Genomic DNA, 25290 nt, shown 5'->3' on the forward strand with positions numbered 1-25290 from the left:
TGCTAGTCTTCCGTCATCCTCATGCCTCAGTGTAGACAGGCATTGAATTCTCAGGAAGATCCTGGAGTTCTGAGCTGTTTCCACAGGCCACACTGAGTTCTATGTGAACACCCTCTCTCACTTGACAGTTGATTTGAAAGACTGCTGTGGTGGTTTGAATGAGATTGGCCCATATGCTCTTGTATTTGCACACTGAGTTCCCAGCTGATAGCTGTCAGGGTGGGATTAGGAGGTGTCACTAGAACTAGGCTTTAAAGTGGCCCATGCCAAGTCCAGTCTCTCTCTTTTTCTCTCTCTCTGCCTGCTACCTGAGAATCAGGGCGTAACTAGCTCTCAGATACTTCTCTAGCACCAAACTTACTTGTGTGCCACTGGTCCCCATCATGTTGTTCATGGAAGAAGCCTCTGAAACTAAGCAAGTCCCTAATTAAATGCTTTCTTTTAGGAGTTGCCTTGGTCATGGTGTCTCCTCGCAGAAATAGGACACAGAAGTAGTTTTTAATGGGAAAAAGTCACAAAATTGTGTAATAATGTAAGAAACAGCAGTTAAAAAATTTTTTTAAAAAAGGAATCTATGCTAAAAGTGTAAGTAAGGCCATAGAGTGGTGGCGCACACCTTTATCCTAGCACTCAGGAGGCAGAGGCAGGCAGATCTCTGTGAGTTCAAGGCCAGCCTGGTCTACCAGAGTTAGTTCCAGGGCAAGTTCCGAAGCCATAGAGAAATCCTGTCTCAAAAAAGGTGTAAGTAAGAAGGATTGTAATGACTATCTCAGATGTTGGCCTGTGCCACCCACTTGACTTTAGAAGCATTTTAACACCGAGTCTGTAGTCCACACCTTTAATCCTAGCACTCAGGAGACAGAAACAGATGGAGTTCTCTGAGTTCAGGGTTGGACCACACACATAGTAAGTTCAAGTCAAGGCTATTTAGTGAGACCTTCTTTCAAAAAACAGGCTTTTTTGTTTCAGTTTGTTTTGTTTTTCAAGATAGGGTTTTTCTGTGTAACAACCCTAGCTGTTCTGGAAAAATAGGCATTTTTAACTTGGGAGGGAAAACAGTTTGCTGGCAGATGGATTTTCGGAAACAGCACAGCTAGAGTCTTTAAACAACAGCAATAGAGGGTGGCAGAATTTTCACAAGCAGCAAGAAAATCAGGATTTCACGCTGGATGAAAGAAAAATCCCTAATGTCTGTGGTAATCTTTAAAGGAAAAAGATGGTAGAGAATGGGTGAAGGTGTTGATGGAATAGCAGAACAAGGCGCCGGCTGGCTTCCACCGTGAAGCACAGGCAGGTAAATGAGCCAAGAGGATTGCAGACACTTGTTCAGGTCTCGAGGAGGCGACAAATGCGTGAATGTTCTAGAGGAAGTTTTGCATATGCGTAGTCTTTGACCAGCGTCTTGTCCCATTTGTAAGAATTTCTCAGAGAGAAAAATGTAGAGCTCAATAAATATCAATAAAATAAAAGACAAAAAGAAAAGAATTTCTCAGAAAATAAAAGGTGTGTAAAGAGTGCACTGTGGTGTGCGTCTGTCCTGTTATGGTAGTTGTTAGGAATATTCCTAACATGAGCTCTCTGCCGATGCAAAAATCCCAATGAAGCCAAATCACAGTAAGCCTAATTAAAGGAGGTCCAGATTTAATGGGATTCCTGCACTCTCGGGTAACCACTGGCAGGGGGGGGGGCACGACGACACCACAAAGGGACTTTCCGGGGAAGCAGTTTAAATAGACTGGGGGAGTGATTAAAATTTTGGCAGGCTGCCTCATCCCTTCTCTGGGGAGGGGTCAAGGTTTGGCGGTGACAGGGCCTGCAAAGATGGAGGCCAGAGAGGGGGACTCACATTCCAGACTGTTTGTATAAGGGGTGACAGGAAGCTGAGGTGGTATTTTGATTAACATTTAGGCTTTCTTAGGAAAAAGGGGTGTTGACTCAAGTCTGGCTACTTCCTGCGGGCATGTGGTGATGGGGGGAAGGGGAGAGCTGGGTGTAGGTGGGTCCATGCTCAGCGGGAGGTGTAGCTGGAAAGGCATCCTGTGTACTGTCATCCTGGAGACACCAGGCATCTGTTCCTTGGGGGAGGTGAGAAGGCAGGTGTCCTATGAGGTCCTGTCCATTGAAGTTCAAGAGACCTAGGAGCTAGCTGAGGATATCTCGACCCAGTAAAAGTGCTGGGCAAGCAGGTATCACTAAGAAAGAATGAGAGAAAAATTGTCCTTCAAGAATGCAGGGCAAGCCGGGCGGTGGTGGCGCACGCCTTTAATCCCAGCACTCGGGAGGCAGAGGCAGGCGGATCTCTGTGAGTTCGAGACCAGCCTGGTCTACAAGAGCTAGTTCCAGGACAGGCTCTAATACCACAGAGAAACCCTGTCTTGAAAAACCAAAAAAAAAAAAAGAATGCAGGGCAGCCAGGCGGTGGTGGCGCACACCTTTAATCCCAGCACTCCGGAGGCAGAGGCAGGCGGATCTCTGTGAGTTCGAGGCCAGTCTGGTCTACAAAGGGAGTTCCAGGACAGGCTCCAAAGCTACAGAGAAACCCTGTCTCGAAAAACCAAAAAAAAAAAAGAATGCAGGGCAGTGGCAAATTTTTAAGTGGGAAGGAATGGATCTTGTCTACCCCCATAACTGAAATTGATGAGAGGAACGTAAGGCCCGAGTGAAAAGTCAGAACAGAATAGGTAGCTCCCATGTCCAATAGAAAAGTAATGGACTTACCCTCTACCTGCAGCTTTACCCTAGGCTCCGGTAGGGTTATGGGACATAACAAGTCTGGGCAGCATCAGTCAATCCTCTGCAAGGCTGAGAAGTTTGAAGGCTGGCACAGTTTCACTTGTCCATGTTGGTGGGGCCAGACCTCCATGGTGTGGCATAGAAATTTTTTCTGCTGTACAGAACTCCATTGTGCAAGTGCACCACATTTTCCTTATCAGTTCTTTAGTTGAGGGGCATTTAGGTTGTTTCCAGGTTCTGGCTATGACACAGTGCTACTTTGAACATAATTGAACACATGTCCTTGTGGTATGATTGAGTATCCTTTTGGTATATACCTAAAAGTGGTATTGCTGGGTCTTGGTAGGTTGTTCCCTAATTTTCTGAGAAATCGCCATACTGATATCCAAAGCAGTTGTCCCATCCATTTAGAGGTAGGTATCTTATGTGTTAAACATGAGCATTTTAGAGAAAGTTGTCTGGCTTGATTTTTCTCCCATGATGGTGGTTCTGTTCCATGGTTTTGTTTATGCTGGGATTTCAGGAGACACCAAACTCTGTTCTTGGACTCTACACCATGTTAGCTGCTATTTGCTCATTTCCTAATTGCTTGCCTTGTATTAGCCATACTTTCACCCCCGAATCCTAATTGCATATCAAGTCACAGGTGTCTGGCAGCTGCATGTGTCAGGTGGCGACCATATTTTAATACATCGGAAGGTCTGAGATATTATCAGCCACCAGCCACTATCAACTCGCAGTTTATCAATATATATAGTAACCAATATATATATGTATATATATATATATGCATAATTATATATAGTACCCAATTACTGTAGAAACATTCTTTCAAGTGTACATGGAGCCGGGCGGTGGTGGCGCACGCCTTTAATCCCAGCACTTGGGAGGCAGAAGCAGGCGGATCTCTGTGAGTTCGAGACCAGCCTGGTCTACAGAGCTAGTTCCAGGACAGGCTCCAAAGCCACAGAGAAACCCTGTCTCGAAAAACCAAAAAAAAAAAAAAACAAAAAAAACAAAAAAGTGTACATGGAACTTTCCAGTCAGAATCTCATGGAGTATAGTCTGACATAACAATATTAAATTAGAAAATAGTAATAAGACTTAATCCCAACATTTGAGACAGGCAGGAGGATCTCTGTGAGTTCCAGGCCAGTCAGGGCTCTGTGTGAGATCCTGTCTCAAAAACTGACCAAAGAAAGAAAGAACAGCCGGGTGGTGGTGGCGCACACCTTTAATCCAGCACTTGGAAGGTAGAGGCAGGCGGATCTACAAGGGCTAGTTCCAGGACAGACACCCAAGCCACAGAGAAACCTTGTCTCAAGGAAGGAGGGAGGGAGGGAGGGAGGGAGGTAATAAAAATGGCTACAAATATGGAAACCACAATGACCCTTTTAAATAATTATGTGGTGAAGCAGTTTTAAGCTAAACAATAACAAACATGCACCTCTTCAGAAATTATAGGCTGCAGCTGAAGTGATGCCAGGAGGGGACGTTTATAGTTTCGTAGTCTGTTAAAAAAGGAGGGGAATATTCTCAACAAGATGGTTAGAATTAGAGGTGATAAGTACCTTACACTCTTACTTGCATGTGATCTAAGAGAGTTAGTCTTGCTTGAGAGTCTGACACTTAGAGAGGCTGGGAAGGAGGGAGTAAGCCGAAAGCTAGATCAGTTATGGTTAGGAAAGACTGGGCCTCCTGGTGTGTAGTAGAATTGACTATAGATAATTGTGTGAGATAGATTGAAAAAATCTTGAAAGAATTTGATTATTTGTACCATAAAGACATGATAAATATCTGAGGAGATTGATAATGTTTAATCAGGTGTAAACATTACACAATCCATTTATGTATAAAGACATCACCTGGTAAGTTTTTAGATTATTGTTTTATGTATATGAATGTTTTGCCTGCATGTATTTATTATGTTTGTTTGTGCCTGGTGTATGCATGTAGGTTAGAAGAGGACATTGGTAACCTAGAACTGGAGGAACACATGGTTGTGAGTTGCCATGTTGGTGCTGGGAATGGAAGCTCGGCCTTCAAGAACAAGTGCTCTTAACCACTGAGCCAGCCTTGATTTGTAATTTTATTTTATTTTATTTGTTTGGTTTTTTGAGACAGGGTTTCTCTGTATCTTTGGAGACTAGGCTGGACTCGAACTTACGGAGATCCACCTGCCTCAGCCTCCATAGTACTGGGATTAAAAGCATGCACCACTGGTGCCTGGTTTGATTTTTTTTTAATAATTAATGTGACAAATTTTAAATTGAGGGGGTAAATTATTCTAAATTACCACTTTAAAATAAAAAATAAAAACACAACAAAGCGAGGTCGCTAGAAGGAAATAAAAATGATAGCAGATGAAGAAGCCTAGGAACCGAGTAGTGTGCACACCTTCCTTCACTAGCTTGTAAGCGTCCAGTGACTCACAAATTAATGAAATTAATTCTACTTTAGAAGCTATAAGGACTCAATTTGTAGAGGAAAGCAGGTTTAAGTTAAGTTTGGCAACTTAATGTTACTTTTGTAATGAAACTCTGAATTTCCTTGCATTCAGATCCGTAGTGGTGCTGTACATAGTCATGCATTTCTCTAATCTCATTTGGGAGGCAGAGGCAGGCAGATTGCTGAGAGTTCAAGACTAGCCTGGTCTTCACAGGGAGTTCTAGATCAGCCAGGGGTATACAGTGAGACCCTGTTTCAAAAACAACAAAAATTCATGTTAGTATTCTGATGTTTGCTTTGAAAAACAGCGTTAAAGTACAAGATAGAGTCTACAAACATACATTATAAAGCCAGGAATGAGCTTTAAAGTTGATAATTCTAACTTGATTTTTTAAAAAAAGTAACTGGGTGGTGGTGGCGCACACCTTTAATCCCAGCACCCTGGAGGCAGAGGCAGGTAGATCTCTGAGCTTGAGGACAGCCAGGGCTGTTACACAGAGAAACCATGTCACAAACAAACAAACCCAGCTATTGTACCCTATTGAGAAAGTGTTTGCTTTCAGGATGTGGGCATTTCCGCAGGAGTTTGCAGAGTGATTAGCTCATGATTGGTAAGAGTCTCTTTAAACTTGGTCGGGAAGGACAGTAAATAAACCCAGGTTCTTTCTCACAGGTTTATTGACAAGAAGGAGAGGCTGAACCAGCTTAAGAGCAAGCAAGAGGAGTTTCAGAAGGAGTAAGTTTTTATTTTTAATCTGTAGAGCTCTCTAGCCAAACACTTAGTCTTGCTGTGCTGTGCAGATATGGGAATTGCCAGCTCATTTAGCAGAATATCTTTTTAAATGTTGGAGCACACCCTGACAACTCAGTGGGCGGAGCACCAGTATGGGGGAAGGAGGGAGAGTTGTCTGGGAGAAGTGAAGCTCAGAATAGAAAATCCTGGCCCAAGACCTGGAGTCTTTCTCACAGAAGTGATCTTGATCTGTGTTTGGACAGAGAAGTCACCCTTGGCCCCGCTCACTGGTGGCAGCTGGGCCTACAGCAGCAGGTTTTATGGGACCCAAGTTAGTGTTCACAGAAGTGGGCCCCATAGGATGATGGTCATCAGTTTAGGGCAGTAGAGTTCCACGTGTGTGTGCTGAGATAGGTTTTCGGATGCAGATCCTTGAACTCCTAACCTCAGACATTCTGATGGAGTCCAAGTGAGGCCCACGACTCTGAGTTGTTAACCAGCACCCTGTGTTCCCTTACCATGTAAATTTTCCTGTAGAACCTCTGCCTAAAGTGACCTGGTAGCTATCCTGTGGTGCCTGCTGGCATTGGACTCTTACTAAAAACTGATCTTAGCCAGGGTTGGCAGTTCGTACCTACAACCAAAAGGCTGAGTTCAGACGAGCCTGGGCACACAGCAAGAGCCAATATTGAAAACAAACCAACCAACCAACAAACAAAAAAAACCCCCCAAAAGATAAAGGGCTGGAGAGATGCTCACCCTTCTCCTGCATGTCTGCCTATCACTTGAGGCCCTCTGCCAATACTTTCCAAACCAGACCAATATGGACATGTCTTTACTGGTGAAGACAGCTGGCATCTGTCTGTACAGCGATTTTCACAGTGGACTCCTTAAACACATTTGCGTGCAGAGGAAACCTCTTAAAACCGCGCTTCATAACCTGCCTGGTGTGTGGGGCCCGCAGTGTCTCCGTCCTGTAACCTTTCCCCGGAGTGCTTCATTCCTAGGACGAGTACGGAGAGGCACTGTCTTTGCCCTTTCTCTGAGAACAAATTATTGTGTTTTAAGATTATGAATTATTTTGTGGCCCTTATTATTGATTATGACTCATAGAAATTACTGATTATGTCTGAGGACTGGGAGTTCTTGTTATTATTACAGGTAGTAAAGGAAGAAATGAGAAATTGTAAGGAATAAAGAATTTGAAACTAAGTTTTAGACACACTTTGGCATTTCCAAGTTTTTCCAAACACCTTCCTTAAAAGCTGATCATTAGGCAGGCAGCATGCACCTATAATCTGAAGGCTGCGTTCAAGACTAACTGGGCACATAGCATCAGGCAGTACTGAAAATGAAAGGGAAAGGAAGGGCTGGAGAGATGGCTCAGCTTTGAGGAGCACTGGCTGTTCTTCCAGAGGCCTCTGATTCCATTCCCAGCACCCGTACGGCAGCTCACAACCGTCTGTAACTCCAGTTTTAGGGGATCGAGTTGATGTCCTCTTCTGGCTTCCTCGCTACCAGGCATACACATGTAGGCAAAACACCCATAGACAAAGTAATATTTTAAACATTGATTTATTATCTTTGGAACCTTTTTTATCTTAAGATTTTTTTTTGTTTTTTTTGTTTTTTCGAGACAGGGTTTCTCTGTGGTTTTGGAGCCTGTCCTGGAACTAGCTCTGTAGACCAGGCTGGTCTCGAACTCACAGAGATCCACCTGCCTTTGCCTCCCAAGTGCTGGGATTAAAGTCGTGTGCCACCACCGCCCAGCTTGATTTTTATTAAGAACTTCAATCTGTCTTTTTCCCATACAGAGTACTAAAAGCTATGGAAGGAAAACAGCTAACAGATCAGTTGGTAAGTTCCAAAAATTATTTAAGCTAACATTCTTCATACATGAGGCTATATGTTTTTAAGTTGATAGAGCTTAAAGGAATAATTCTTTAACTTAGTTTTTCACCACATTTGGTGTTTAAATAGTGTGGCCTTCTGAACTGTTACATGGAGATAAACTAAGTGGGATAGATAGGCTTGTTATATAAGGATAATTACAGGACTGCTGTTTGCATAGTAATACAGAACCAGACAGATCATTCATCTTAAAAAACTAAAATAAACACATGTGCAGGTAAGTTAATGATTACATGTAAATTACTAAAGAGTCAGGAAGAGCTGGGCACGGTGATGTGCCCTTGGAGCTGAAGGAGGCTTGGGATGTGAAGCCAGCTGGGCTATGTGAGATGCCAGAGTAGGACAAAAAAAAAGAATATAGTGGTGGACTTACCTAGTTTGGTGTTGGTAGGACCTTTAGAAGCCTCAGAAGAAAGCATTTGGCACAGTAAACTAATTTATAAGTCTGTACATTAAACAAGACTGACCGCTAAGCTGAGAAAAGGAGCACAAATGTGTAAATTAGGGACTTTGACAGGACTGTGACACCTAATCCTGTTGGCAGCATCCTAGAGACACACTTGACTTGGGCAGTCTGGGGTGCTTACAGAGCACGTGTGTGCTCAGCAGGTTCCTCCTAAGAACTGCACACAGAGAGACTATGGGTAGCCAGCTAACTGTAGCGTGTTCTAGGTTCAGGAGCTTAGAGGGACCCATGGCCTGTGGAGCGGCTTTGGTATTCATGCATGGAGATATTCCCGAGTCCTGTAACTGTCCAATTAGTGTGGCAGTTCGAGTTTTAATGATATAAAAAACATGATTAGCATACATGTATCCAAAAGAAACTATGTCTGAGAAAATTTTTAATGAAAAAAAAGTAAAGGAATGCCATTCTCTCTGTGTGTATGTTAACTCTGCTCTAAAAATGGTACATGGTGCACTGGAGTGGCCCAACAGAGGACCGCGTGCTGAGTGCTCACAAGGCTCAGGGCTGCTTCAACCATATGAAGAAGAAACTTACCCCGTAGAGGACAGACTTCCTGCAGTCTCTAATGGTTTTAATGGAGGCATCTTGTATTTTGTATATTCATGACACCTAAAGAATATTTATAATAGAAGTGACTCATGCTGTGACTATTATAATTAAGATGTTTGAGGAAAATTCTTTAGAAATCTACACTTATCTGTAGAATCCTGACTTAGGGATGTGCATCAGAGAGGCTAACGCAGGAGGATCATGAATTCAAGGCCAGGCTGGACTATAAAATAGGGGCAGGTGTTTTAAGGTTCTGTAAAGGAGCAGAAATGGTAGAAGGAATCTGTATGTAGAAGGGACTTACTAGAGTGGTTTACAGGCTGTGGTCCAGCTAATCCAACAGCGGCTGTTTCCCCACGGAAGGTCCAAGAATCTGTTAGTTGCTCAGTTCTGGCTGTGTCAGGGGTCTTCAGTACTCAGTGCCCAAGGCTGGGTGTGTCAGGGTCTTCAGTACTCAGTGCCCTAGGCTGGGTGTGTCAGGGTCTTCGGTGTGTGTTGTGTGTTGGAATTCCAGAGAGTCAGCCTCAGCCGCAAGGCACACGTTTTTGCAGTGAGACCGAGGGCAAGAGCACAAAAGCATTTTCGTACCTTCGTATAAGCTGCTATGAGGTGTGGCCCATATCAGGATGGGTCTTCCAACCTCAACTCATCCAATTAACTAAATATCCCTTACATGTATGGCCAGCTGCTTGGGGTTTTAGTTAATTCCAGATGGAGTCAAGTTGATCATCAAGAATAGCCATCATAAGTCTTGTCATTTGGACACATGATTGTACCTGTTTATGTCATAGTAATTCCCAAATGGAAACAATAACTAGATCATGCTTATACCTAACATGATATAAATATCTCACATACACCTACAAACATTTAGAAGAGGTGGCAGTGTCACTTGAGGGACTTTTTTTAGTATTTCATAACATAAATATGATAAGCATTGATATATCTCAATTGATGTTACATTACATGATAAAGAAACCAAGGAAAAGAAAAATGCCTATACAAGCACATTCTTGACAAAATACAACAGAAACACTCATGTCCATTATAACCTATATTATTGCAGCTAGTCACATGGCCTTAGCTTGTATTTATGACTGCCTTCCTGTACTGCCCATTCTGTATTTCTTCCACCCTCAGCAAGCTCCTCAGGAGGTCTTAGAGTTACCCACATCTTCATTCCTGAGGGTCTGTGACCTCTGTTACCTTACTGGATTGAATTGTAGTTTTCCGTTGACTTTAATCACAGGATAGAATAGTACAAAGATAGGATCCCCTCCATTCCATCCTAAAGGAGCTGCTGAGCCCTCCTAACACTGTTATTCCTTTCTTCGCCTGATGGCTTAAGGGCACAGAAACCCAAAGTGGCCAGGAGCAAGTTTGAGCTTCCAGTTCAGTAGAATGTTTGTTGCTTCTCCTGGCAGGAGCACTCCCCTGTCTGGAACCAAAACAAGAACAGGAAGCAAAAACTTGGTCACTAGGAGCGAGAGTGGAACCATTCCCTTTTCTGCCCCTTGATTCATGAAGTCATGGATCCTGACTATGGGAGAAACTGTATGTTCCTGCTAATGTAAAGAGACGCCTTCAGTCCATGTAATTTCCAAGTCATCTTAGAAAACTGTATTTGCATTGTGCCTCAGTAGCCAGAACAGAGTGGAACTCAGTCCTTTTCTGATGACACGAATTCTCTGAATCGCTGATTGTGCGGTAGCCTTTAGCCATGACGTGTGGGTAGTAGAGAAAGTGAATCTTTATTCCATGTATTATAACTGTATTTTGATGGGTTTGAAACAGGGCCTTATGTAGCTCAGGGTGGTCTTGAAATCGCCTCCCAAGCTCTAGGTTTCTACTTGTATACCAGCACGCCAGCTGAGGCAGGCTGGTAGGTAGCTGTGTACTTGGTAGGGAAAGTTTAGAAGCATTTTTCTCTGCTCTAACCCATGAGAAGGAACTAAATGCATTTCTTTCTTGTTCATTTCCCAGCAGCTACTGCATTGAGCTAGGAAAGTGCTTTCCCTTGAAATTCTCCTCAGGTGCAAACAGTTGTGGCAAATGCAGTTGTGACAGCTTTTTCCTCGCTGTCTCCTATAGTAGACCTGAGAATAAGCAGTAATTCCAGGGAGATAATCCGTGAGACTAACATTTGTGACATTTTTTTAAGAGATGGAAAATAATGTCATGCAAGATGAGGATTGAGCAGCTGAAACAAACAATATGTAAAGGAAATGAAGAAATGAAGAAAAGTAAGTAATTTTCTCTCCCTGCTGCCCCAGTGAGAGGCCTGAGTGAGTTGCATGGGTTATGAGCTAGAGGGATAATGAGAGGCAGGGTCGGGACAGGAAGTCGTCTATTTTCTCATTGCTTTGGCAAAAAGCACCTTCTTTAAAGAAGGAAGGGCTTGTCTGGCTCACAGTTGGAGGCTATGGTCCCTCCTGCCAGGGAAGTCATGGCTGCAGGGGCCTGAGGCAGTGGGCACATGCATCCAGGCAGGAAGAAGAGAGGTGAGTGCTAACACTTAGTGTACTTTCTCTCGGTCCCTGAAGGGCACACCCAGGGTTTGTCTCTTGTGATACCTGGTCCTGTTGAGTTGGCAATATTGACCATCACAGACTATCAGTGACTTTGAAGAGTTTACTATGGGTTGAAAATATCAAATCCCTAATTTGAAATGCCTTTACTAGTATTTTGTATTTCAGATTTGAAATTTGTGCGTGCGTGCGTGCGTGTAAAGTGAGATATCGTGGTGGGACCCTCTAAACATGAAATCCATTTGTGTTTTCATGTACCTTATACATGTGACCCTCTAAACATGAAATGCATTTGTGTTTTCATGTACCTTATACATGTGACCCTCTAAACATGAAATCCATTTGTGTTTTCCATGTACCTTATACATGTGTCCTGGAGGTGATTTACAGGTCCTCTACTTCGTGCTTGAGGTTTGAAAGGTTCACACATCAAGTTCTAGGACAGCCAGGGCTGCACAGTGAGACCCTGTCTTTTTAGTGTGCCTGCATTTTGACTTTGATAACAAGTCGAGTGTAGAATTAAAATTGTAGCATCATGTCAGCACTCAAAATGCTCTGGATTTTAAGGCTGGGTGTGGTGACACACACATTTAATCCCAGCACTGTGGTAGAGGCAGGTGGATCTCTTGAGTTTGGGGTCAGCCTGGTTTACACATCAAGTTCTAGGACAGCCAGGGCTACACAGTGAGACCCTGTCTTAAAAGAAAACTAAGCTGTGGTTTTAGAACATTTCATTCTTGAGATTCGCTTCTTTACTGAGAAAGGGAATTGCTCTGTAGCGCAGGTTGGCCTGAAATTCACGAGCCTCCTCCTCTCATCCCGTGTGCGGTGCACAGCCCCATAGTTCAGCTGGTTCCTGGGGAAGCAGGACTCTGCTTGCTTTCTTAGGGCGACGTTTGCAGTGCTTTTTGCAGATGTCTTCAATAACTAAATGTCTCAGTCTAAAAAGGAAGAGCTGGGAATGTCGTTCACCTCGGTGCTCTGAATGCCTTCAGCTCTTGTCTTGATCGCATGCACCATAGAAACTAGACACTGGGGCACACATTTGCTGTTTGCTGTAGCAGACAGAAAGGGCAGAGTCCAACTTGGGACTTGTAATGGTTCATTACTCATGCAGAAGTATGAAACCATGGCTTTTGCCCCTTAGTGAATCAATGTTTATATGTACGGCTTTCACATTATAGATAAGCGCTTTAGATGTTATCAGGTGACTTAAATTTTATGTCATCTAAGAAATCTTATATCTTTAATAAAACCTTTTTTGTTGCTGTGATAAACATCACCAAGATAGCTTATGAAGGAACACATCTAATTGGGCTTACAATTCCAGAGGGTTAGCATCTGCGATGGTGGAGCAGAGGCGTGGTAGTGGGAGCTACCTTTCAAACCTCAAGCAGGAAGTAGAGAGTTCAGTGGGAATGGCAGGAAACTTTTAAACCTCAAAGCCAACCCCCGAGCCACACTCCCCAATTCTTCCTAAACATTTCTACTAACTAGAGACCAAATTTTCAAACATAAAGAGTGTATGGGGCCATACTCATCAAAGCCACCATAACTGCTCTACAAAGTCCCCATCATGTCTATGAAGCCCTTCTCACTTAGCAGTTACTTTATATTGGTGTGTGATGGTATCAGAGCTTCCCTAGAAGGTCCTCACTCTTATGAGGTGCTTGCATGGTATTGGGTGGGCTGGACAGCTAGAGCAGCAAGACAGCATGATATAGAGATGTGGATCTTCAGGGAGAAGGGACCCCCGACTTTTGCTGGTATTCTCCAGAACTTGGGTTCCGTGACTACACCATGGCTCGCCATCCCCCACCAACCTCCCGTGATGCTCAGGCGTGTGTCCCAGCCTTTTGATTCTGCACAGTATGCTGAACATGTCCATGCATAAACTCTTCATCAATCCATTCTGACAGCTCTCTAAACTTTAAAACAAGGACTGCAGCGCACTATGGGAGTGACCTCATGACTGTTTGGGAATACAGTGGTCGAGAAGTCTAGGATCCAGCTAGGTGTACAGCCACTTCATAGTGCTCTGTTGTGAAAAGTTTTTGTATACGCTTACTGCAGATTTCCATACTGCTGTCAGCTCCAGTCCGCGGACCTCACTTTGGGCTGCTGTAGGTGGCTCAGATGACCCCCGGAGTTAAACTATTGCTTACTACAAGGTGGCTACTGCCTTGGTGCCTGCCTCTAGAGCCTCCCACTGTGTTGTGGGCTGTTTTAAAGGAGTTCACAGATTCTAGAAGTATTGAGAAGCCTAAGCTCACAGATGGAGAGGAGGCTACCCAGTATCCTATCTCTTCATGCTGTGTTGTTGGAATATACCCCTTGTGTCCAGGAAAGGGCACAGACTGGCAGCTGTAGAGCCTCATAGATAACTTATCCAAGCCTTTAAGGGTCACAGTGCAGTATGATGCAATCACATTGAACCACATGGCCAGGAGAGCTGGTTATGTGCATTTGAAGATAGGCTTGATCTGGCTACAGACTTAATAGAAATAGCATCGAGTGCTTTGATTTTTTTTAAAGATTTATTTATTTATTATGTATACAACATTCTGCCTCCATGTGTGCCCGCACGCCAGAGGAGGGCGCCAGATCTCAGTACAGATGGTTGTGAGCCACTATGTGGTTGCTGGGAATTGAACTCAGGACCTCTGGAAGAGCAGCCAGTGCTCTTAACCTCTGAGCCATCTCTCCAGCCCCAGAGTGCTTTGATGTTTTACAGGAGACACCAGGGGGGAGATGAGGGAGCCCTGAGTTCCCTCAGCACTGGCTGCAGGTGGGTGCCTGAACATCCTATCACCTGTGCTGGGGGAAGGTACTCACTCAGGACCGTAGCTAGACAGGTTCTCGTGAGTACTTTGAGGGGCAGTAGAAATCACAGACGTGAGAAGAGAAAAGTAAGTCAAAGCAAGCTTATATGAGGCTGAGTCCCAGAATGTTTTGCCAAGATGGGAGCTGGCTTGGGAAGAGGTGTTTCTGAGAGGAGATGGAAGACTAAGAAAGTTCCTGCCTGTGCTAAACCAGGAGCTTAGTCCTGAGAGGAGCAGCTTGTGTCCACAGGTGCCTGTTACAGCCTGCTAGGATGCAGCAAGGCTTCAGTGGGCCCTGGTGTGAAGAACTGAGAGCTGTATGCTTTAGAAGGCTAACACGGGGTCCAGATTGTGAGGAACAGGTCTGGGGGCACTAATGGGCAGAGCCTGGCTAATGAGAGGAACAGTGGGAACAGTGGGAATGTAGTAAATACAACGCGAACAACGGAAAGAGGGAAAGTAGGAGCAAAGTAGGCCCAGTCCCAGCAGGTAGTGGCAGTGCGGGGTGAGCCTTGCAGGACGGAAACTCCTCCAGTGTTCATTCCTCCGCTCACTGCCGTTAGGGCTCCTCTGAGAAGAGGACCTGCAGGATGGAGGCACTGAACGTGGGGCAAAAGGGAACCGTGGCTATGCCAGTTTGGAAGTTAAAAGTTTGGTTTGTGTTTGAGAACTGTCAGTCATTGGCTGTAGTTTATAAAGATTGTGCAAGGCCGTGCATGGTGACACTTCCTGTAATCTTAGCTAGCATTCAGCAGGCTGAGGCAAGAGGAGCACATGCACGCACGCATGCACGCACCCGGGGAAAGGGGGGGCAAATAGGTTGGAGTTGAGTCACCCTGGAGATGGGCAGCATTTAAGTGAGAGTTAATTAGCAACCGCAGTGAGAGCGGAAAGAAAGGCATCAATAGATTGCAGACTAGCTAATAGAACCACAGCAGGCGGTGCACAGGTGAGACGGAGGGGCTTCACTTGTGTTCAGAGGCGATGCTCCTGGAAGGCTCTGAGCTTGGTTTTGAACTTGAGAATGTGGTTCCTAGATGTCTGTCTTAGAGTGCAGTTTGGTTTTGTGACTCAGTTGAAGCCTAACTTGAGTATAATGATCCTAGCAAGCCCCAGACTCCATAGCCCACCGGCTCTCTCCAGGAAACCCTTAGTGAAAAGTATTCTTGGGCTTTACCCCGAGTGTACAGTGGGAAGGGAAGCAGTGCTGTATGGTGGCCTGCAGGGCTCATGAGGCATGTGATGTGTTAGATTCTGAAGGCCTTCTCAAAAACAAGGAGAAGAACCAGAAGCTTTACAGCCGAGCCCAGCGGCACCAAGAGAAAAAGGAGAAGATTCAGCGGCACAACCGCAAGCTTGGGGACCTGGTGGAGAAGAAAACCATTGACTTGAAGAGTCACTACGAGCGGCTGGCGTGTTTGCGAAGGTCCCACATCCTAGAGCTCACCTCCGTCATCTTCCCAATGGACGAAGTGAAGACTTCTGTGAGGTAGATGAAGTGAGAAGGCTTTGGTGTGGGGGACCAGATACCGGGGACTGTGTTTTCCGTATGTCAGCACTTACTGGGCCTTGTTCTAGGGTCCTTGTTTTCCTGGTATGAAATTTGATTCTTATCGTCCTCAGCAAACAGTAAGCCAGGGAGGCAGCCAGGCCACGGGGTGGGGCAGCCGTGTCGTCACAAAGCGCCCAGGTTACATGCTGACTCACCACTGTCATGCCATCCCACTGCTAGCCAGGCTGAGACAGTCTTGAACCCACGAACCTGATCTCCTTGTCCACTAAATGATCTTGTATGGAAAGGAAGAACATACCTTATGCCTAGACTCATGCTGACTTAGCCTTTCCTGGCAGCGGAGTTCATTCTGCACTGCTGAGACAGCATGGTGATTTTAGTGCAGAGGGACTCCTCGCCCCGCCATTCATCGCAGGCACGCCTGGTGCTTTTGACAAAGCTCACCAGGGCCTAGTGCCTGACACCCGTAATCCTAGTGACTTGGGTGGTGAGCCAGGAGGACTGCAAGCTGGGGAACTTAACTGAGATCCTGTCTCAGCTTAAAGAGAGGGCTGGGCTGTGACTCAGCTCTTGGAGTGCACACTCCTCCCTCCCCTCTGTCTCAGAATTGTGTAGATGAGCGTGCACACTCCAGCCTCCCCCGTGTCTCAGAATTGTGTAGATGAATGTGCACACTCCAGCCTCCTCCATGTCTCAGAATTGTGTAGATGAGCGTGCACACTCCTCCCTCCCCTTCATGTCTCAGAATTTTGTAGATGAGCGTGCACACTCCAGCCTCCTCCTCCATCTCTCAGTGCCAGAGACCCGTGTGATTCCAGATACTTGAGGTTTATTAGGTAGACTGCACATTAAGGCTAACCTGAGCAACTTAAGGAGACCCCTTTTCAGGGATATAGCTCAGTGGAAGAGCCCTTAGGCAGCTAGCAAGAAGTCCTAGGTTCTATCTCTGAGAGCTGATAGAAAGGCCATATACAAAATTCAGATACAAAGTTGCTAAGTGTTTTGGAGCAGTGACGAAAAGTTAAATTACTAAAGTTTGCATAAAGACCACTGGTCAGGCTGGTGGAACAGAAGCCTTGTGCCAGCATTCCGTCCTGGTGGATCAGCAGGAACCCAGCACCAGGCATGATTCTGGGTTTCCCTTCTGGACTGAAAATGAGGATCTTAACAACTTCAGAGTTGGATCAGGTCTGTAGATGAGTTGATAGCACTGTGGTGTAAATGACTCGATTTCTATACCACAGTAGCTAGGCACACACTTTAGGAGTTCAAGTCTAGGATACATGAGACCCTGTCTTAAAAAAACAAACAAAAAGATAACTAATTTCTTCCTTACTGTGTTTTATTTGTTTTTCAGTATGAGAATTGAATTTAGGCTTCCTAATTTTGATTGTTACATTTTCCATAATTGGTAACTTGGGTAAAACTTTAAAACTTTTGCAATTTTCAATAAGGTTGAACTTTTTTTTACAAAGAAAACATGTACACATGTAGTTATGTGGCTCATAATGACTTTGGGTTAACAAGACCAGGTAGTGATGTGGTCTTCATTTGCACGAGGTCCTCTGCTCTTCCCAGTGCCACACTTGAGTGTGTTTCTCTTGAGTGTGGACACATTTGTAGGGCTGCACAAGACATGAGGAACAGCTTGCCTTCTTTGTTGTTGCCCGTCAGTAACCTTTTCTTAGCCTATAGTAGATATACTGTTGCTATTTTAAAAGCTCAGGTGGCTTTGGAGTTCCTTTGTAATCTTGCTTGTTTACAGAGATCCTGCAGACGTGTCTTCGGAGAGCGACAGCGCCATGACATCCAGCATGGTGAGCAAACTTGCTGAGGCCCGGAGGACAACCTACCTCTCTGGAAGATGGGTCTGTGATGACCACAACGGTGACACCAGCATTAGCATTACAGGCCCTTGGATTAGCCTCCCGAACAACGGGGACTACTCTGCCTACTACAATTGGGTAGAAGAGAAGAAAACAACCCAAGGGCCTGGTGAGAAGCAAACCATTCTCTGAAAATGTATTGTATTTTGTGAGGTAAAATCTTCATGACAGAGTGAACAGGGCAGGGGTGACAGCTGGGTTGCCTGCAGCACAGCAGTCTGATAGCCTGAACTCTTCCTAGTTCTGAAAACTGTTTCCTCATCTCCAAGGCCATGTGCTGTGAGCGTGTTCTCTTCCCCTCTTCAGCTCTTCTAGCAATAGGCAGTCTATCCTAGACAACTCGGGAGTGAAATCATGCAGTGTGTGCAATTTTTTTTTTTTTTTTTTGGTCTGCTTTCTTTGATTTAGCCTTCTTTTACAAAGTTCATATCATGGCATATGTTAGAATTCCATTGCGTTAAGTGGCTTACTAGTATTCCATTGTTTGCATATACCACATTTTATATTTTCAACACTTGACAGACCGATGATGTTTCACCTTTGTGGTTAATATGACTTAATTCATGAAAAAGACATCCTTAGACGATTTCTGGTAATTCATGCCTATTACCCTAACATTTGGAAGGCTGAGTTCAAATGTTAACTATGTGTACCTGTGTGTCTGTGTGAGTGTATGTACACAAGTGTGGAAGCCTGTGTGTCTGTGTGAGTGTATGTACACAAGTGTGGAAGCCTGTGTGTCTGTGTGAGTGTATGTACACAAGTGTGGAAGCCTGTGTGTCTGTGTGAGTGTATGTACACAAGTGTGGAAGCCAGTAGAGGCTTTCAGATCACCTTGGAGCTGGAGTTACATACAGTTGTGAGCCACTCAGCACTGGTGTGGGGAACTGGACTCTGGGCCTCTGGAAAAGCATCAAGCACTCTTAACTGCTGAGCCACTTCTCCAGCCCCATTATCCCTCCCTAGGCCCTGGTTTTGAGGAAGAGTCTCATGTAGCTCAAGATGGCCTCAGACTTCTAATTTTCATGCCTCAGCCTCCCAATGTTGACATTAACAGGAGTCACCACAGTGGGCTAATCTAGTCACTGTTAGGAAATACATTGCCAGGCCCAATCAAGGACTGTTTGCGTCTGACCACGCAGGAAGAGTGAAACTATAAAACTACAAGTGAAACTCTTGGTATGTGTACTGATGTGGAGGTCCTTTGTGCCTTTTGTGTCCGTTCTCAGACATGGAACACAACAACCCTGCCTACACTATCAGTGCAGCGCTGTGCTACGCCACTCAGCTCGTCAACATTGTGTCTCACATACTTGATATCAATCTTCCCAAAAAGCTGTGCAACAGGCAAGTAATTCAAGTGGCTATCCCGTCTTCATTGATTTCTCGTGTTCCTGGTGTATCCTTACACTAGCTAAGAGAAGGCTTGACAGAAATAGAAATATTAAGATTGTTTCAGAAGATGTCGACAGTTTGATTGTGTTACAGTTGTGCGTGAAATCCGAGGAGTCCACAGAGAATCCATCTGGTTCTTGGGGAAATAACCAAAGGAAGGATCAGGGTGTGCAGGGAGGATGCTGCAGACCCGTGCGCTGGAGCCAAGGGAATGAGACAGGACAGGGGTGGGGAAGGTTCTTTCGTTCTTATGAAGCTTGCATGTTTGCATTATTACTATTTTTTTTTTTCCAGACCGATTTTCTCTGTGGCCCTGGCTGTCCTGGAATTAATTCTCTGTAGAGCAGGCTGGCCTCAATTCACAGAGATCCACCTGCTCTGCCTCCCAAGTTCTGGGGTCAAAGGAGTGTGCCACCATTGCCCAGTTGTTTTTTTTTTTTTGTTTTTTTTTTGAGACTTTGTTTCTGTATGTAACAGCTCTGGGTATCATGGAACTCAATTCTGGTGTGGCCTAAAGGCTCCTCCTGCCTCATTATTCTGGTTGCTGGGCTTTTAGGCACATGCTCAAGTAAACTAAGCGTAGCCAGGGTGATCCGTGCAGGTGGAGAGCATTGAAAGCAGGAGGCGTATGTGGTTTTTTTCTCCTGTTTTTGTTTTTTCATGTACTAGGGAATTGAACCCAGATGAGCAAATGCTCTTCCTCTGAGCTATATCCCTAGCTCAAGGCATGAAGAGAACAAGCCATGGATGGGGATGCTAAGGAAGAGAGCTGCAGGCAGAGAAGGCACAAAGTTCCGGGAGAGGGGAGGCAGCAGAGATGAAGAGGAGCACACATGTGCCCCATGGGACCCTAGTAAAGTTTCCAGCTGTCATTCTGCACAGAGCGGCTGGTGGTTGAATTGTCCCTTACCCACAGTCCTGTGTTGATGCTTCATAGAATGTGCTCCCCCATGTATCAGTTCACAGCATCCCTGTTGGTGTGACACGAGCTCCTCTGGCAGAATTGCTCAGTTATCCAGGGACATGCATTTGTAGTTTCTGTCGATGACGGGAACTGCTCCCCATAAGCACAGTAGTTCAGTACAGGAAGTGTCTGTTCACGGCCGTTTACTACGGGGAAGAGGGTGTGCTGTGCTGGCGCCGAACTGCAGTTAAGACATGGCCTTCAAAAGGAACGTTGTAACAGACGTAGAAGTCCTACCCTTATCTTACAGTGAGTTCTGTGGAGAAAACCTCAGCAAGCAGAAGCTGACGCGCGCGGTGAGGAAACTGAACGCAAACATCCTTTACCTCTGTTCCTCGCAGGTACGAGCCTGGGCTTTGCACTCTTTTTTAATTTGCTGTGTGTTTGAAAGTAGTAACCAAGCCTTTGCTTCTTCTAGCATGTGAATTTAGATCAGCTACAACCACTGCATACACTCAGAAACCTAATGCACCTGGTCAGTCCACACTCGGAGCACCTAGGCAGGTAAGTTGTGTGTGTGTAGCTTTTCTCTAAGCATTGTTTCTCTGTGGCTGCTTTTAAGTAGAACCAGGATGCACACTGGTGTAGTATCTAGTGTTCCCAAGTCCCAGATTCTCCGGCAAGGACAAAAGTTGTACATACTCTGCAGAAGGAAGGAAGCAGTTGATCACGCGTGGTCTTCTATGAGCGTGTTGCAGTCACGTGAAAAAGTTGCAATAGAGTACGTTTAGCATGTGACATGAAGTGGAGGAGTCCCGATGCCCTGCCCACCACCTTGTGCTTCTCTTGACCCTCGCTCATTTCTTTTCTAATTGGCCCCTGCAGCTGTTCTGTCTTTGTCCGCTTGCATATCCTCTGTCTGCCCACCATTTGTTAGAACTATTGGAAGTTTATAGACTGAGCTCGCTTGAAATTCATCTGCTTAAAACAGAAATCAGCCAGGTGTAGTGGTACATGTCTTTAATCCCAGCACTTGGGAGGCAGAGATAGGTGGACCTTTGTGAGTTCGAGGCCAGCCTGGTCTACAAAGCGAGTTCCAGGACAGGCAGGACTGTTAACACAGAGAAGCCCTGTTACAAGGAAAAACAACAACAACAAAAAAAAAAAGAGGGAAAGAAAAGAAAAGAAGAAATCAGTAACAATGAACACCACACTGGTCTATGGTTTGCTCTAGATAACTTGTCACTCAACCCCAAAGAGCATGAACTAGACGCGGCTCATCTTTTGTGCCCTGGTCTAGGCTCTTCCCATCGTCCTTGCTCTCACCAGTGTGCACATCATTTTGGTAGATGGGAGGCAGCGGATATGTCTACACTTTGGAAAATGGGCTTTTATTAGGTGATTCTGCTCAAACTGTAGGCTAATGTAAGCACTCTGTTTAAGTTAGACTATACTAAATGTTGCTGTTTCTTACTTTGGTATATTAGAGTTTTTGAGCTGGTTAAATTGGCAAATGCCTGTAATCCAGCCACTCAGGAGCTGAGGTAAGAGGACCACAAAATTAAGGCCAGCCTAAGCAACTTAGTGAGGTCTTGTCTTAAAGGGGCAGGGGCGTGCTAAGTGGTAAAGGCGACTCATATTTTCAGCTCTCCAGTTGGGGAGCATCTGTGGAAAGAAAACAGTAAGGTTTTATTTGGTACACACTTCTTAAATGGCTTTTGGAACTGGATAAGGAGTTAGTTGTCTGGATGAAGCAAGTCTGAGGCACTGAAATCCTTCATTTTCTCAGCTAAAGATGAGCCCCTTCTTCCCAAAAGGGAGACTGGTGAAAAGTACAGCGGGTATTTCAGAGTGGACAGCCTGACTCCAAAGTTCACCCCGAACCATTGGCAGCAAGGGCGGAGTAAGAATAATATGGTCTGGCCCCTTTCCAAACAGGGTATAGAAAGTTAATTTTTAAAAGGTGTTCTGGGGGGTGGGGCCAGTAAGACAGCTCAGTGGGTAAAGGGGTAAAGGTCCTTCAGCTGACTTGATTTCCACGCCCCACATGGTGGAAGGAGAGAGATGGCTTCCACAAGCTTGCTATGGCACCTCCCCCCCAGCAATACAAGCAAACAAAGAAGTTTGCTTAATCTCAGTTTTTGTGAAACTGAGGGAGAATGACTGACTTTGAGGCTAGCCTGGCTATATAATAAGATCTTATCTCAAATACTCCTCCCCACCCAATAAGACAGAAGCTGTAAGCATCTAATAGTATGTGTAGTAGTTAGAAAAGAGAACTCCATCTTGAAGCAGATCGTGCGCCTACAGGACTGTTCGGCTGCCTGCTGAATTAGATGATCACAGTCAATACAGTTGGGCTAGTTGGCATCAAGTGAGGGACAGCTAGGGTGTATTTTTATAATATTTTATATGTAAAAACAAGTTTCAGAAATAAAAGATCCTGTTTTTAAGTGATATATAAAAGACCTAAGAGAAAAGATTGGTCTATACTCGTGGGTAATGAGAGAAATTTTAACCAAGCCAACACCTCAAAACCCTTTAAATGAAAGGCGCCACACATTGCTATGTAGGAACTGGCTGACTCCAGTAGGAGAGGCCCTGTATCTTAAACAAAGAGACAATGAAGAGGTTTGTAACATCTGTACTAGAGCGCAAATCAAAATCTAGAGGTCAGTCTTTCAATCGTCAAGGGGAAAGCAACCTAGTAGAAAGGTAGACAGAGGATGCAAATCGCTTGCCTGGAATTCAATTAAATAACTCATCTTCAATGAAGAGTAAAGATGCGGCTTAGAGGGACGTTCACTCGAGTAGTTAAAGTGCTTGCTGTACAAGCAGTGAGCCCATGAAGAAAGTCAGCTGGATGAGGTAGCACACATCTGTACTCTGTGACGGGAGGCCCAGACAGGAGAACCACCCAAAGCTGTGGACCAGCTTGCCTGGTGTGCCCACGTTCTAAAAGAAAACCAGGAGCAGAGTCATTCCTGGGCATTGTACTGTGCCTGCTCCCCTGTGCTCCTGTCTGTCTCACACGGAATAAAGGAGCGCAGCAGGGCAGGGCTCTCCTCTTTCCCGGCTTAGGTAATGCCCAGCTCACAGGATCCTGGGGTGGGAGAGAATGGTGCTTATGCAGCCCTCTGTGTGCACACAGGTCAGGACCCTTTGAAGTGCGAGCAGACCTTGAGGAATCCATGGAATTTGTGGACCCCGGAGTTGCCGGAGAATCAGATGTGAGTGGAGACGAGCGTGTAAGCGATGAGGAGACTGACCTGGGCACAGACTGGGAGAACCTGCCGAGCCCCCGGTTCTGTGACATCCCTTCCCAGCCAGTGGAAGTTTCCCAGAGCCAGAGTACCCAGGCCTCCCCACCCATTGCCAGCAGCAGTGCGGGTGGGATGATTTCCTCTGCTGCAGCCTCGGTGACCTCCTGGTTCAAAGCTTATACTGGACACCGCTAATGAGCGTCGACCAGAACACGCGAGATCTTTTCCACTGCACTCTAATAACCTTGTGTGTGTAGTCACCTAGTGTGAGGACAAGCACATGTGCCTCTCAGGTGGCCTGTGATAAGGACCATGCTCAGGGCCTCCTCAGCCCTGGTCTTAGACCTTAGACCCCACAGTGTGCTGCTGGGATGCCTAGAGTCTTCCTGACGTAAGTTCTAGACTCTGTCAGGTCACAATGAAGTGTTTCTTGGTAGTGAGGGATGAAAGACAAAAGCTGAGTTTTGTTTTTTGTCATCTTTTGAGAGACTGCCAGCCGTAGCTTTGGTCTTCCGGGGGAGGCTGGCATCTGGTGGTGGTGGGCACCTGGAGGGCAGGCGGGGACTCTGCTCTTGCTGTCGTCATGCATCACATTCCTGATTCTCTGCCACACCAAAGAAACCATGGCCTTTCTTCCACGAGTGGGGAGTCCTAGCTGCGACGTTTAGAGATGTCGGGACAGTTTTCTTGTGCTCTTGTTTAAGTCGTTGGCGATGTCTGTGCTACACGCATTTAAAGTGGACTTTTCACTACCATCCCTGTATGAGCTAAACGCTGCCTGGGCAGCTTGGACACTTGATTAAGTGTTTGTTCTCTTGCTGCAGTTTCTTGGAGGGGGGCTAACCAGTAGCAGGTGTTCCGGGGAACCCCCTGCTTGTCGTTGGGGGTCTCCGTGGCTCCAGAGGCCGCACATGGCAGAGCACGTGCAGCTCTCCCAGGAAGTGCTCGAGGAATTTCCTCCAAGAGACCATTTTAATGACAATCTTATAGAAAGTTATAACGAGAGGCACTATAGTAAAACTTGGAAATAGCCCTTTTTTATTTTTAATAACTTCAAAAAAGAGAGAAGTCCTATGTAACAGACCACAGAAACCTTTTGGAAACCGCCCCTCCCCTGCGGCAGTGCCATACCTTCCCGACTGAACTGGTGTGGTGGCACCTCAGGCAAGTCCTTCAGCAGTTTGCCGCGCCCTGGCTTCTGTTCATGTCGTTATGGTTGTTACTCTGCAGACTGAGGTGCTAGTGAGCATTTGCTGTTGTAGACCTGTAGGAAGCAAGGAGCCCCATGGTCCCTCTCTAGATACTCCCTGGGGAGGAGACCGCTTCCCTCCTGCAGGCGTCACTGACTGACGTCTGTTCCATGCTCGGCTCCATCACTGTTGGAATCTGTAGGCTGAGTCTGGAATGAGCAGATACCAACTGGGAAAGGACCCGTGAGCTTGAGCCGCACAGAGTACAGATGTCACGGACTTGTGCCCACAGCAGCTAGAATGGATGCAGGAGTGAGGCCTGATGGGTATTTGGTCTTAGTGTAAAGTAGAGGCACTTCTGTCACTTTATGTCACAGTCGATGACCGCCTAGGCTGCTGAAATACTCGAGGTTCGTGATTTTGCACTGGATCTACCTGTTGTAAATATTCTTAAATACACATTTCAACCACTGTTCCCCCCGTACTCTTTGCTGCTCATTGAAACCTTTGATGTAGGTGCCAGGACCATCTGTAAACAGCTTTCAGAAACAGTGAAGCTGGTATTTTTGTAAACCAAAAGCCATAGAAGTTGGCCATGTTTTCCATTTTAAAATGATTTATTGAAACAAGGTAATACTGCTAGAAACTCAGAGGCACCGCATAGGCTGCTTTAATGGTCTTATAAAAGGCATATGATGTAAGTGTACCAAGAGTGTAACTTAACGGAGAGACAGGCAGTCCCCGCGGTATGGTGGGCGCCGTGGTGAGGACTCGGGCGTGCTTTGGGGAAGGGTTGCAGTGTCGGAGCCCCTCGCCGCACCTGAGACTTACGCGTCAGGGTGAGTCACACAGACGTTTTCTAAGCTTTTATTGTATTCCTGCAATAAATCCTTTAACAGTACTTTGCTGTGTGTGCCTCTTCCCGGTTACCGCTCATTTCTGCCACTTC

The 25290-nt window shown here is 45.6% G+C and overlaps 1 protein-coding gene across 1 annotated transcript in view; it reads left to right on the forward strand.

Annotated features, from left to right (window-relative positions):
- Atg14 (autophagy related 14) overlaps nucleotides 1–25225 on the forward strand; it is a 37039-nt gene extending 11814 nt beyond the window's left edge. Inside the window, exons 2-10 of the mRNA XM_057786658.1 lie at nucleotides 5855–5917; nucleotides 7729–7771; nucleotides 11002–11083; nucleotides 15442–15679; nucleotides 17469–17698; nucleotides 18819–18936; nucleotides 20199–20289; nucleotides 20367–20452; nucleotides 23040–25225. Of these exons, the coding sequence (XP_057642641.1) occupies nucleotides 5855–5917; nucleotides 7729–7771; nucleotides 11002–11083; nucleotides 15442–15679; nucleotides 17469–17698; nucleotides 18819–18936; nucleotides 20199–20289; nucleotides 20367–20452; nucleotides 23040–23346 (1258 nt within the window). The 3' untranslated portion in view covers nucleotides 23347–25225. The remainder of the gene's footprint in view (nucleotides 1–5854; nucleotides 5918–7728; nucleotides 7772–11001; nucleotides 11084–15441; nucleotides 15680–17468; nucleotides 17699–18818; nucleotides 18937–20198; nucleotides 20290–20366; nucleotides 20453–23039) is intronic.
- The last annotated feature ends 65 nt before the right edge of the window (nucleotides 25226–25290 follow it).

Source organism: Chionomys nivalis, chromosome 12, assembly GCF_950005125.1.
Source record: "Chionomys nivalis chromosome 12, mChiNiv1.1, whole genome shotgun sequence".
In the NCBI taxonomy this organism is placed as follows: Eukaryota; Metazoa; Chordata; class Mammalia; order Rodentia; family Cricetidae; genus Chionomys; species Chionomys nivalis.